General features: G+C 41.3%; 1 protein-coding gene across 6 annotated transcripts in view; it reads right to left on the bottom strand.

Moving 5' to 3' along the window:
• Positions 1-13864, bottom strand: part of CREB5 (cAMP responsive element binding protein 5) — a 254418-nt gene that overhangs the window by 90056 nt on the left and 150498 nt on the right. The window contains exon 1 of one of the 6 annotated variants that reach the window (XM_061351013.1): positions 9730-9887. The exons of the other annotated variants lie outside the window; for them this stretch is intronic. Within the exon in view, the coding sequence (XP_061206997.1) occupies positions 9730-9776 (47 nt within the window). The 5' untranslated portion in view covers positions 9777-9887. Of the gene's footprint in view, positions 1-9729; positions 9888-13864 lie in introns of those variants that run through there. 6 annotated transcript variants of the gene reach the window in all.

Below are 13864 nucleotides of genomic sequence, written 5' to 3'. Positions count from 1 at the left end.
ACAGCTCACCTGCCATGAGCACACCAGTGACACAAAAGAAACCTTAAATCTGTCAGTTTTTCCTTAATTTCCTGTTCTATTAAAAACAGCCTAATATTCCAACTCATTCCTCTCGCTTATGTCTTCTCTCCTAGACTTTTTCTAAATGATTTTAACAGCTAATTAGAAACCTGAACATCAATATCTATGTATTAATGAAAAACAGAGCACTGGTACTTTCAAAACTATCTTACTTAAAGACTAATTAGGTTCATTAATAAGTTAACCAGGTAGGAATGCTGTTTTCAAGGCAAAGAGAAAATAGTACTTTCTACAGGAAAATATGGGACTTTTTGTTTTGTTTTCCAAGGCGATTAGCTCTTCCAGCCAGGAAGTTTTTACCACACGTTCCAATTCAGTGATTTGCTCTCTGTCTGACAGTACTGCAAAATCATCTTTGACATTTACCAAAGCGTCAGGAAGAGCATTTTAAAAGGACAAAGCTTGTCTTGATTACAAGAAACGAGGATGTAAATAAGGTGAATGCAAGGCAATAATGAACATGCCAGTGGATTAGTGAGAGCCAGGCTGTGTGCTCTAGGACTGCACTTTTGGAAAGGTCATAAATATGAACAATATCTTTCTCTAAGCCTTTTAGCTCAAGATGAATATAATATTGAGTCAGCGTCACAACACAAGCTTTTGCCAGTGAAAAGTGATGTCCAGTGACTGTTTATCAGTCTTTACGATATATTCTATGATAAATTATTAATTTTGTAATAATAAAGTAACTGAGCACGCAGGAGGGCAAAGCATGACTTTACATGTGATATTAGTGACAGCATATTGGATAGTCATTAGTTAATGGACAAATACGAACGCAGGATAAGGTATACAGGGAGTTCATTGCAAAAACGGATTAATGTGCCATTACTTTTATAGTGGGAACAGCTTTTGCTAGCTAAGTTCCTGTAAAACATAACTTTGAGCTTACAGGGATGTTAGCAAATGGATCCCCCGCACCATGATGGACAAAGATTGTCTCCTGGTTTTGCAAAGCATGCTGAAAATTACCACAAAGGCCCAGAAGTTTTATTATGGTCTAATTCCCCTATTTTTTGTAAAAAAGAAAAAAAAAGTGGAGGGGGGGTACTTTAAACAGCTGACTGGTTTGGAAATATCTCAGTGATAGATTTTCTCAGAGCATTTCAGAATCCTCTTGTAATTTTTTACTATAAGCATAAACCACAGATGCTTAGTTCAGCAGGAAACGAGGCTTCATTCAGCAGTTTATAAACTGAAAAGATATTTGGCTTCATTTTGGCTCACATTTCAGCCAAAAATGGCTGGCTGTCAGGATTCCTGTTTTATCTTTGCATTTTTGTCTGGCATCTCCTAAAACTTAGGTGACCATGACCTGCAGTGCAGTGGGAAAGCAAGGAAACAAAGCACCTTGAAGCATCATTCATTTTCTCCCCAGTAGCAGCGATTCAGAGCCCACAGTTACACCTCCTACATGAGGTGCATACATTCTTCTCAAAACAAGGTTGACACAAGCTGGCACAGGATATGCTTTAGATGACATTATGTTCTTATCTTGCCATTTGCTTTTCTCATTGCTTTTTTCCTCATCAAAATTCTTCCTGCTTCCCCCCGTGTACAGATAGCCAGGGCTGCCATCATGGCCCAGTGCAGAAGCAGAGATCCCTTTCAGTTAGAAGGCACCTCTCTGAAGGTCACCTTCTCCAACCTCTTGCTCTAAGCAAGGCTAACTGCAGTATTAGAGCAGGCTGCTGGGGGCCTTTTCTACACGAAGTGTGAGTCTCTATCAACCACCTCTGCAGCCTGCTGCTGTGCCTTACCACATTCCTCCTGCAGGAGCCTTTCTTTCTTTAGGTCCCCCAGGAATTTCTTTCACTGAAACTTGTGCTGTTGTCTTTTGTCTTCAGGCTGCAGAGTGGGGCAAACACTGTCTCCTCTCTAAATACCCTTTAAGTACCTTAAGGTTACAATTAGATCCTCTGTAAGCTGTCTTTTCCTAAGCTAAATAAACAGAGTTCACCTGCTCTCTGCTGTCTTTCTTCAACCTAGTGAAGATGTCTGTAATGTCATCTGTCCTCTGTGCAACTCACCCACCTTCCTCTGCTAAAGTGCCTTAAGTCTTTGCTGGCTCACCCAGGAATATAGGTTCAGTTTTGAGGTAATCATTTGCTTGGAGTTATTCTGAAGTCCAAACAGATTTCACCTTAAACTGACCAAGACTTTGGCTGGGTGCCGAGACTTTTTTATTCTTCCCACAATAGAGAAGATCTTTCTAAGTAAGTCCTCTGGGGACTGTTTGGGCAAACCCAAATATCTGACCCTGAGCCAATCAGTTAGTTATTATATCTAACGTTTGTCCTATTTGATAATTACTCTCTGCAAGACACACGTGCCAGTGTGGAGGTACTGCCGGAATCCAGCACTCCTGCTTTCAATGCTACATGGGGAAACAGAAGAGTCATACCCTTCCTACATCCAGCTCAATCCAACGTACGTTCCAAAAAGTCTTCTTATTGGAGCATTGCTCCAATATCTCCCTAAGATAAAAACACACCTTTTAAGGAATAAGAAAAAGGAGATAATTAGACGAAGTTTCTGCTGGCTGCGCTATCAGCCAAGAACTTGTCTCGGGCACCACGTGAGACCTGCATTTAAAACTCTGAAGAGTAATAATATGTGTGATTGCCAGAGTATTACTGCCTGGTTTATCATTTGCTACTCTTCACACTTTCTGGGCATTTTCCCACAGAAACAAATTGGAAGTAACAGAACCATTTATTTAGAAGAGACACTAGCCATCAAACAGAAAATGAAATAGATAAAGCTTAATGACCTTTCAGTGCACAGCAAGTGAGAAACTGTTTTTCTTTTCTGAGAACTTTTTTAAATAACAAAAAAAAATTCTCAGCAAAAGCAGCTAGCAATTTGGAAGGGAAAGTATTTTTGCTTGAAACAGTTCCCAATTTCCCTTGAAACCATTGTTATTTGTCAAAAGCTCAGATTTCAACAGTTATTGGGCCTTGCTGGAAACTTCAGTCAGGCACATTTCACTTTTCTAAGTAGATCTTTATAAATCCATGATTTTTCCAACTATCTACCTTTTTTTTCTGTAATATTTTTGCATTATATTTTTATAAATGTTGCTGGTAAGGTTTTGTATATGCTACAGCTCTTTCCTAGGGCACTACGAAGTCTTGTCAAAATAGTTTAAACAGAAAAAAGTCTAAATTCATTACTAAAAGGGAATTTGCTACATACTGTTTTTTCACTCAATATATTACAATATCTACTGAACTGCAGTAGCTGCATCAGGTTTTGCTCTGAATGGATAAAGTTCTGTACTGTTCAAGAGCAGCAGGTGAAAAGCCACACACTGATATAGAGCAATGTCACCCTATAACCGTTGTTTAAATTTTTGCCCTAGATTTTATTTCTCCTTCTGAAAAACCTTGAAACACAAAGGAGAGATGAGGGGTGCTAATACAGTTTCAGTCTGAAAAGAAAGAAACTGTCACTCAAATGTATATACCCACATCACTGCCTTAAGTCATGCAACTTGGAATGTTATTCATGTAATCAATTATTTCGGATAGGATTGCTTAGGAATAACAGAAGTTAATTTTGTCTTGCAGTCTTAACTATATTGGTGCACAGGACACACTATACACACATACAGATCCATGCATACAGAGATTTGTGTACTAATCTGCACTTGGTGCAACACTTCTCTGTTCCATTTGAATGGCCACAGGAGATATTTGTCAACGCTGGATTCCAATGTCAAGGAATCTGTGCATTCAAACAACCTGTAAACTCAACCTTAATTTAGATTTTGATTTTTCAGCCTATCCTATTTCTACAGGGATTTACAAAAGAAACTCACTTATTCAAAGTATGTGATAAAACTAAAAACTGTTCAGAGCAATGAGAATTCCTGCAATACTGTGAGGGACAACACAAGAGAAATATGGCTCATATCGTTCGCTGCAGTGAAAGAAAAGTTTACTTTGATCTGGAAACCAAATGACAACAAAGAACACAGAACTGGAACTTTTTTTTATGTGATACTGAGAGCCCTTAAAGTGAGGTCAAGGGAGGATCTGGTCTCGTAAGATTTTTCTGTTCTGGTTTTTAAGACTCAGTTTGGAAAAAAGTAGCTAATGTTAAAACTGACATATAAAATTACTGGTGTTGATGGGCTTTTCCAGTGTGGTAAAACATCCAACTGGTATTGTTTTTGACAGGGCTTGTGATAACTAGTTGGCATTTAGAGAAAATGTAATGAACTTTTATTACTATTATTTTGCTGCTGCTAATGGGCATAGATTTATTGATCTGCAGAAAATAGCACTCATCTGAACCACATTGCCCATATTCTTTACAGTAATGGAGCAGCGTAAGAGATGTAGATACCTGCAGTAAAATCCTCCATCTTGATATTTATATGAATACCTCTTGTATTCATACTAATAAAGAGCTTTAATATGTTTGACTAATGGCTGCAATTTGGAAAACATTGTATGATGTTCTTGAATGAAAGATATGTTGAAATAAAGACCACAACACATATACAGTCTGCGCTGATCTGAGAGACTACAATTCTCACTCTTGACTAGAAGTTTTTACTGAACAGTGTCTAGTTTTATTAGACGATGTAGAAATCTTTCAGTAAATTAGAAGTGAGATTTTTTCAGTACAGTTATTCATTTTAACATGTGATGCTGATGCTACAAGGAAACATCAGGACATAAAATCAAGAATGGAAGTGGGGATGGAATAAATAGAGTTCTGTTAAGTAAATGAACTTTCCTGGCTCTGTCAGGATCCAAAAGCCCTAAAAAGCAAAATGTGTGTCACTGGGGCTGAAAAATATCTCATTCTATTTGACAATCAAGGCCTTAAAAATGTGTTTGGAGGAAGTGGAGAGGGAAGATGGCAAGCACCACAACACAGAAATTCCATGCCACGTTTAAAAACAAACACAAGCACCCACGTAGAGAGGAAATCATCCATTAATAAGGATCCAAGGTTCATCAGTCTCTGGGATCACTGTGGCTGAAAAAGTTTTTCAGGAGGACACATCCCAAAGCTAGAGATGTTGAAAAATACATAGGTCCTCAAAGGAATGAAAAGTTTTATGGATTTTATCCAGAATCCATCAAGGCAGCACTCCCATTCACTACAATAAGCTTTGGATCAGGTTCAACATCCAGACGTAGTCCTCCCTCACTAGAACTGGCTGGTCATGTCGGAAACTGTTTGGGCAAGGTACCCCACCCATAAACAGAGCACTCGGGAAGGGTACAGGAGCAAGCAACAAATCATTTGTCTCTGCCAAGATTAGGGGTTGTGTCTCCTACTCGTTCACTCTCTGAGACAATAAAACGAGGGCTATAGTAAGGTGGTATCTCTGAAGCAATCTAGAAAGGAATGCCACATGAATGAAAATCAAGAGGACAAGGGTTCCTTCGATTTTGATGTTCAAAGTGGAAGAAATGAGTAAGCGATGGGGTACAGAAAGCTCCTAGCAGACGGATGCAGTGTTTCCAATCAGATCTTTTCTCTGGGATCATATCAGTAGAAAGAGGAATAGAAAGAAAATACAAACCTGAGTGTGGAAAGAGAGTTCCACCATGGGAATTGCCACATCAGCTAGGTGGAAGACAGAGATACGCAAGTCCGTGTGCAGGAGAAAGAGAGCATAAACACAGTTAAGTGGATATTAATGAACGCTAAACAAGGATGGCAAGCCTGCTCTGAACTTACAAATCACATCCGCATTAATACCAAATGAGTTCATTAAGATTAACATTATTATGATGAGTATCAAAGGGATTAAAAGAGATTATGGCAAATAAGAGAGTCAGATAGGAATGAGATGTAATTACCTTCATATCTGGTTTATCTATAGCTGCAGAGAAAGACCCAGCAGTCACTTCACACTAGAGGAACCTAACTCACATTTTGATCTGAAGTGTAATTTTCGGCAAAGCTGATCTCAACAGTTTGGGCTGAACGCGGCCCAGGCATGTGCAGGACGAACAAAAGAAGGGTGGGAAGGCGAGCAGAGAAAGATGGGGAAGAGCAGAGGAGGCCTGCTCCTGCCCCAGCACCCTCACCCAAGCACAGGACAGAACCTGGTCTTTGTGCTTCCTCATGTCCAAAATGTGATGTGAAGGCTGCCCTACCACCACCTCTGCCCAACACATGGCCTACTCTGACCCCAGCACTAACCACACCAACTCCAAAAACTTCATTTGGCTTCACAAATATTAGACAAGCCTTCCAAAATGAATGTCTAAGGGAAATAATCTCATTGTAGAACTAGGGGTAGGGTATCACATTCACTGAAGTAAAACTAAACTGTCTGATTTTTACCTCTTGCTTTGCAACTGCAGAGCCAATTCTTTGGTGCATGCAGGGACCAGCTAAGGAGCATCAAATTATGGCTTAAAATCACACAGCTTAAAGAGCAGATACCCTGCCAATGCACACATTCAACAATGCAGGCGGAAATGTTACTTGGTATCTTGGTGGGGAAAATTTACTGGTACTCTTCCAGCCAGGCTTTGAGAGCAGATTGCCTTTCTTCACAAGCAGACTGTGAGCAGTCGGCTCTCTAGTGCAAACATCACTTCCCAGCTCGAGTGTGTTTGGCCTCTGGTTTGTTTGACAGGTTACATGTGCTTCTGAATATATCTGCTGATGCTCATTTTCAGCGTGCTGCTAGCATTTCTTTTGGCTGCCGTTTAAAAATTAGGCCTAAAGATATCATCCTTCAATGAGAAAATCCTCTTGCCAAAAGGCCCACTTTCAAATGCACTGGGACCTGCTGTCAGAGTTGTTGGCCACTGACCATGGAAATGCAAGGACACCGGCATACCTCTACACTGGCTCCAAAATAGCGGAAGATGGGCAGCTAGCACTGGAGGAATCCAAAATGGGCAGCTACTTTCCTTTTTTTTTGTTGTCCAAGATGAATGCGCATTTCAAAAGCACCTGTCAAGCACAACCACAGCTGCCTGGTTCTCCTCAGGATAGTTATACCTCCTTATTTATATGGTTTTTTGCTTCAATAGGAAATGTCTATACAAATATATACACACATACACACATGTATGCATATGGAACTTACAATTGCAACTTCTTGAGAGAAGCTTTTAAAACTGTCTTTTCTGTGATCCTGTGTTGAAATCACTTAAGAATCAGAAGTTATAACTAAGAGTTGCAATGCACTTCTGGAAGGGCAGAATGATTTCCATTTTTATACTTTCTACCTAATTTTAACAGGTACGAACCACCAGGGTGGAGAGATTAACTTGCTCTTTGAAAGTTGTAAGGCAGGGTCATCAGCCTGTTCACACTGACTAAAGCATCAAGATGTTCTTTGCTGTCCTTGCACCCAGGTGAAATGTTAATAGCTAGTACTAGACAAGTAAGACTCCGATCCCCCATGGAACGCAACACAATGCCCCAAGACTTCCAGACCATGCTGCACAACTTATTTGATACACATTCTTGTAAGAGAAATAGCAATGATGCATTTCTGCATAGGCAAAGATGGAGCGTGACAGTCTGTCATCCTCTGCCCAGGATCTTGCCAGTATGGCTAGACACTATACTAGGACAACGCTGATAGACTTTTCCTGCAGAAAGTCTCCAGCCAGAAAAGGCAGGAAGGGAAAGAGTGAAGGCAAGTCCACTCCAGCATCTGAAGAGGGCAGGCAAAGGGAAGAATCTACTCTGCTTTACTCTGACGGTCCGTGGAACTGCACTTCCCAACATTTCTAGGAGAAAACATGAGTCAGAAATCCTATGGGAACTTCTGCAGCAGCACAGCTCCCTCCACAACCCACACATCTTCAACTGAGCACTGCGCAATCTAATCCATATGGTATATCTGCCCTGCAACATGGGCCAGAGCCGGGTGCGGCCTTATGTTAGGCTCTCAAATGATAAAAGTTTGGCACATGAGCAATTGTTTGTGCTTGAGCAGATGACTGAGGAGCCTGGAAATCAGGGCATATAGGAAAAACCCGTGAGTAAAGTGTGGGGATATCACAGCTAGACACAAGATGGTTTGGCAGAGGGCTAGTGGAGGGAAGGGAAGCAGGAGCTGGTCAAGGACTCTCGTCTTGGTCGGACAGAGATGGGAAGGTTTTGCCATCACAACGGAATAGCACCATTTGGTATTTTGCTCAGTCAGGCCCCAATACAGGTTGTAAAATACAAAAAAAATAAATCACCAAATCCTTAAGAGTGTGTTTAAAGCTATATTTACTCAGCCAAGCAAAGCTACGATCCACTGCTGATCCAGTGGACATCAATACAGTGCTTCCCTCCAAGACAGAAATTCCCCAGCATCTTAAGAACAGACAGCTCTTGACAGAGAAACCTGATGCAGAGCTCCTCCAAGCAGAACGGGTATCCTGAGGACACCAACACACACCTGGTATCTCACATTCATCCCACATCTAAACACAAGGAATGCCTAAGCAGGGGCTTAGGCAGTGTTAAACTCTACGTGGCCCACCCTAAGGGTAATGTACCTAAAGGTGAATTTGGGGAAGAGGTACCTTTTCTCCCTCCCTCCCAGACCTAGAGGCTGTTAGCTACATGGAAAAACGACTAAAAGGTCTGTAAGAAGACAAACAGACATAAGAAAATCACAGTGCTGTGTACCGCAAAGGAAACTACTTTCCTACTATGTCACTGTTCCCAGGTAGATCTCAGGAACAGAACCATGACAAGAGGGGATTTGCCATGCAGGGTCGGGACTTAGGCATTTCCAGCAACAGCGAGAGAGCAGCCCATTGAACAAGCAATGAGCCCGGGGCAAGTCAGAATGCTACTGACAAGTGTTAGCCATGAAACACTGAGGATCCTCGGGTTGAGTTCTATGAACTGCTTCCCTTAAATACTTTATTTTCTACAGTGGATTTCCAACAGTAGGAGCTTTTACACTTTCCTAGGCAGAGGCTGAACTGCTCTCTTCGTACTGTTTCAAATTCACCAGCTACATCTGAAGAACCACCCTCTTTTGCCTTTCTCTTTTCTTTTTGCTCTCACCAGGCTTTTTGTGAAAGAGGCACCCAGTTCCAAGCCGTTTAAAAAATATCAAAAAACCCTGGTGGAAAATAATTTGCAGCTGTGATAATATCACATTTTTTTAAATATCATAATATAGTTTTACTTTTAATAATAAAAGATAAAAAAGGGGTGTCTGTGAATAATTAGAGAGTGCAGTCTGAAGCCAGTTACAGTCACTGCAATTGATAATAAACTTAAAGCCCCTTGACAGCAGGTAAATGCTTTGCAACCCTGACCCCCTTCCTCTCACATTACTTAACAACCCTGCAGTTCCAGCATTACATCACCGTCCAAGTGATTGGTTCCTGCATTTTAACTCTCTCCTTGTCTCCTCTGATTAGGAGCACCACCATGATGGGGGGGGGCGGGATAAAAAACCAAAACACAACAAACCACCAAACTTCTCTCAAGTTTGCTGTGCTCCTTTTTTGGGGTTTGGTTTGGTCGAGAAAAAAGCTTCTGCTGCTAAGAGTCGAGGTTACACGCACCAGAAAACAAACTCTGTCGAAGTGGAAAAGAGTGGGAAAGGGAGACTAGGGAGGGGAGGAGGAGGAGGAAGGCGAGGGGCAGAGAAAAGTATATAGAAATTAGAAAAGGAAAAGAAAATTAAAAACAAACCTCATGGACATCACTGAGCCTGAATTCCCTGCTGAGGTGCAGAACATGAGAGCCCTGGAATGAGTGTATGTAGAACTTGAGCCAAAGCTTAACTAGCCCGAGTGAGTCATATCCTTCCCATTTGATTCCTGTCCAAATGATGATGTAATGCCCTGGCCCTCTCCCTCGCTCGCTCCCGCTCCCTACACTACCTCCCTCCTCCCCTTTTCTCCTTTTTAGCTCAGTGCTGGTGAAGTCACCATTTAAATCTGGCAAAGCTGAAGCAAAAACTTCAATGTAACCAAAACAGCCCCAGGCCAAGTTCCAGACGTACTGAGACTCGGTGGTGCAATTGCCATTGGAAACGAGTAAACAGAGAAAGAAACAGTGCCGCCTCTGAAGGGCCTGCGCAGCTGCCTGCGGATCACAGGAAAACCCAGGGACCCGGCTGACATGATTGACTGGGGTTGATCAGAAGATACTGCACACAAACGCGCTCGATCCGGAACGCCCGCATGGTCCCGGCTTTAGGAAGATCCGGCAATTGGAAAAAGAGGGCATCGAGCCGGAGACAAGGAAGGCAGCTGAGAAGCTGTGAAACGGATGCAGTGTGTTTGTGTGGGTCTGGGCAGAATGAATAGCGCTGCTTTTGCAGGTTATACGTTAGACTGCGATTTCTCTGTCTTATCCATGCGGGGCTGAAATCGAGCCCCCCGTTTTTGAAGGATAACTACAGGGTTGTTTCTTGATACACTTGCAAATGCACAGGTGCAAGGCACTTCCTTTCTCTGCTACTTAAAATGTACAAGAAAAGTCTCAAGCCATAAAGCACTACAAGTTTACAAACTAACTCACTGCGCTGCTGCTGCTATTGCCTACCATGGGTTTAAAACAATGCCCTTCTGGTGTTTATCTCCCAAGTGTGATAGTCATGATTTTTTTTAAAGATAGAGAATGTTTCTAGTTGGAATTTATAATAATTTTGCATGTGCACAAGCATAAGCTATTGTGGTGCAAAGCGCTCTGCTCCATCATATTGCAGTTTCTAATTCCTCCTGATGTTAAATGCTGCAGTGACAGCGGCTGAAATACCTCCTGTGTCCTCCCCACAGAGGGTTTTTTCACTGTTCATCACTCACAATTAATTATAGCCAATAAAGTACAAAACAGTTGCTTCACAAAAGAATGCGAGTCCTGAGCAATAATAGTACGTGAAAATGTTTAAGCAGACATACCATCCCTCAGCAATACAAAGACTTACAGCTTCAACGCCAAACTGCAGATGTAAGCATTGATGGTACCTGAAACTCTGGAGGGGTACTGAAAAGTGACTCCTTTCTTTATAGATCAAGAACTACCTTACAAGGTCTCTTCACCCTCTGGCTTGGTGTGAAATTCAGTTTCCTGACAGTCTATGGACAGACCTATCCCCCAAAATTCAGAGAACAATAGGAAAACATCAAAGCAAATGTGTTTTCTTTGCCTCCTTATAATGATGTGTTTATGAAAAAGCAATTTCTATTGCCTAGCAGCATTTTAACAAACAGGGGTTTTTGGTGTAGATTTATTAATTGATCAAAGCAGTGATGCAACAGAGATTATTGCTAAGTACCAAAGTCTCCTCCTGAGGATATTCTTATGGTTATAAATTACCTTTGGAATATATTTCTATGGATCAGCACCATTAGCTTCAGTCATACTTATGTAAGAGGAAACCAGAGTCATGGTTTACACTTAAGTTCAAGTAGTTTCAGTCATGAGTTCAAATTATTTTTAAGGTATATATGACTTTTAAAGATAGAATGAGAGGAGGGGAAAACCAAGGGTTTATCCCATTCAATTAAACAACACAGTTCTCCACAGCAGACTGACCTGCTGGATGACATCCTCAATTGATATTGATGCTGCAGCCACTCAGAGTGACACCTTTATCAAGCAAGGGAGCTCTGAATTAGAGGTGATCAGCCATAATTATTACTGGCGCCACTGAAGCCTGTGGCTTGACAGCATCAGATGTGGTTGTTACAAAGTTTGGTCCATTGTGTCAATGGCCTGTATAACTCATTTATGTCTGAATTACCAGCTATTGATTTTTTGTCTTCTGTCATGTAATAAAATAAAAGTTAGATCATGCCTAAAGCTTTCTTTTAATACCAGCCTTCCTGATCGTTTCATTTTAAGCTCAGCCCACTTCTCCCTTTCCATTTAAAAAAATGTGACTTCCAACCCCTTTTTCCATGCATGTCGAAGAGGTCATCTTCCCTCCCTCTTTATTTTGTCCTCTTTCATTTACACTGCTGGATTACATAGTTTTTGCTCATCCAGTTATGCCACTGGCTTTGCTATATACTCTGTCATGGGCCCAGGACAGATCCCTAGCTCAGAACAGCTTCAAACTGATGGGGAATGTGGCTGCAATCAAAGCACAAACTTAAATCCCCAGGCCCACCTTTGGAGGTAAAGAAGCTGCTACCAAAGACCAAAACTATTATCCTAGGGAACCCAGGTTACACTGAGTCTGCTTATGCATTTACATCCATTCCTGCAGCCTTTGTCAGTGAACCAGACTTTTTTCAGCCTTCTGAAAGAAGCACACTTACACCAACCTGCTGTATTCAGAGCAAAATGCAACCAAAAAGATAATGCAGGAGCTACAGGGTATTTTATTATCTTCCTGGGGCTTCAAGGCCTTGCCTGGTAACGGTGTTCTTTCAGTAAAACCCCTTGGTTTTTCAGAAGCAAGAGCAGACCCATTGTCCATCTGTGAGCATCTTAATCAAAATACTACAGGAGTGACTGTGTTTGTATGACAAATGGCCCTTTTAATTACTATCAGCTTCATAGACACAAACTCAGAAGAATGTAACTGCCTTGAAAACAGCCTTTGTCTTTCAGAAGATAATTTCAGGAGTTAGAGTATTTTCTGAAACAAAAAAAATAGAAAAATCCAAGCAGCCTTAATGGCCGATCATTTCTAAATTACGTGTTTACACTGAAGTCCCACTTCAAGAACCAGCTTGCTTTAAAACAGAACTCATGCTCCTAAGGAGTTAAAAACTTATTTGTGATTGCTGGTAGGAATACAAAAAAGTTCTTTCCAGGCAGGTATTTCCAAGGCCTATTGATTTTTTCTTCCCCCCTAACAGGAAACACTGTTTTCCCATTTTCCTTCCTGTGACAGACCAGCTAATGATAAAGAATGTCCTGTGCTCAGAGGAAATTCCACTTGCATGCAAGAGCTCCCTGTTTATCTGTTTACTTGTCTATCTTTTCTTTCTCCCCCACTCCACCCCTATCCTTAAATTTCCATGTTCAGCCACACTCAAGAATAGGGCTGTTGTGATGTGAGTTGTGGGATGTTTTAATTCTAATGGGATCCTTCTTCAAACTAGCGCCCTGGCCAGCACAGTTATGACTCCAGCTTAGCTGTCTAGTTCAGGAATGCTTGCAACACCCTCCCTGCAGCATGTTTCATCCTTGGGGAAAGGGTGGTGGGGCACACCACAGATGTTTGGTGTAACAGAAACTTGACAAAAATCACTGCTCCTGCTGAAAATTTCCAGTCTGAACAATCAGAAAGCTCTGAATTTCGAGAGCCCAAATGTCAGAGCGCATTGGGATTTTTCTTAAAAGCATATTGTAACAAGGAGCTGGGTGTACTAGAGTTGAGGTTGCGTATGGACAAATCATCAGTTTTACATGCATTTTAGGTGAGTGTGTCACAGACAGCCTTTGGAACTGACTTGTGCTTATTTCAATCAGTGCCCCAAAGCATCGGCAAAGACCCTGTGGATGAAAGCAACATAGCCTGATTATTTTTTTTCCCCATTACTTGGCTCTTAAAGAGGCTTGATTAAGAAAATGTTCTGTAATAATGGTCCTACACTCAGGAAAGTCTCATTTTCATTCTGACATTATTTTTCATTTCTAACCCAAGAGCCTTACAATCCCTGTGGAATTAAAGAGGCCAGATAATTTCAGGGTTAAATAAGCTTTAATGACTATCACATGTATGGAACCTTAAACCTAGTATTAAAAATTATTTTTTTAAAGTGGCATCTCTTCCTTTTTTAATTTAAAATAACCATCCAGGTGGTTTCCTAAGGATTTCTTTGCAAATTGCTTCCAGCGAACCTTTTCAGTTACAGACCACTGC

Source organism: Neopsephotus bourkii, unplaced genomic scaffold (assembly GCF_033783945.1).
Source record: "Neopsephotus bourkii isolate Nb327-2 ecotype Australia unplaced genomic scaffold, CSIRO-AGI_Nbou_v1 NB_549, whole genome shotgun sequence".
Classification (NCBI taxonomy): Eukaryota; Metazoa; Chordata; class Aves; order Psittaciformes; family Psittacidae; genus Neopsephotus; species Neopsephotus bourkii.
The sequence above is the reverse complement of the archived record's forward strand: the minus strand, read 5'-3'. Positions and strand labels throughout refer to the sequence as shown.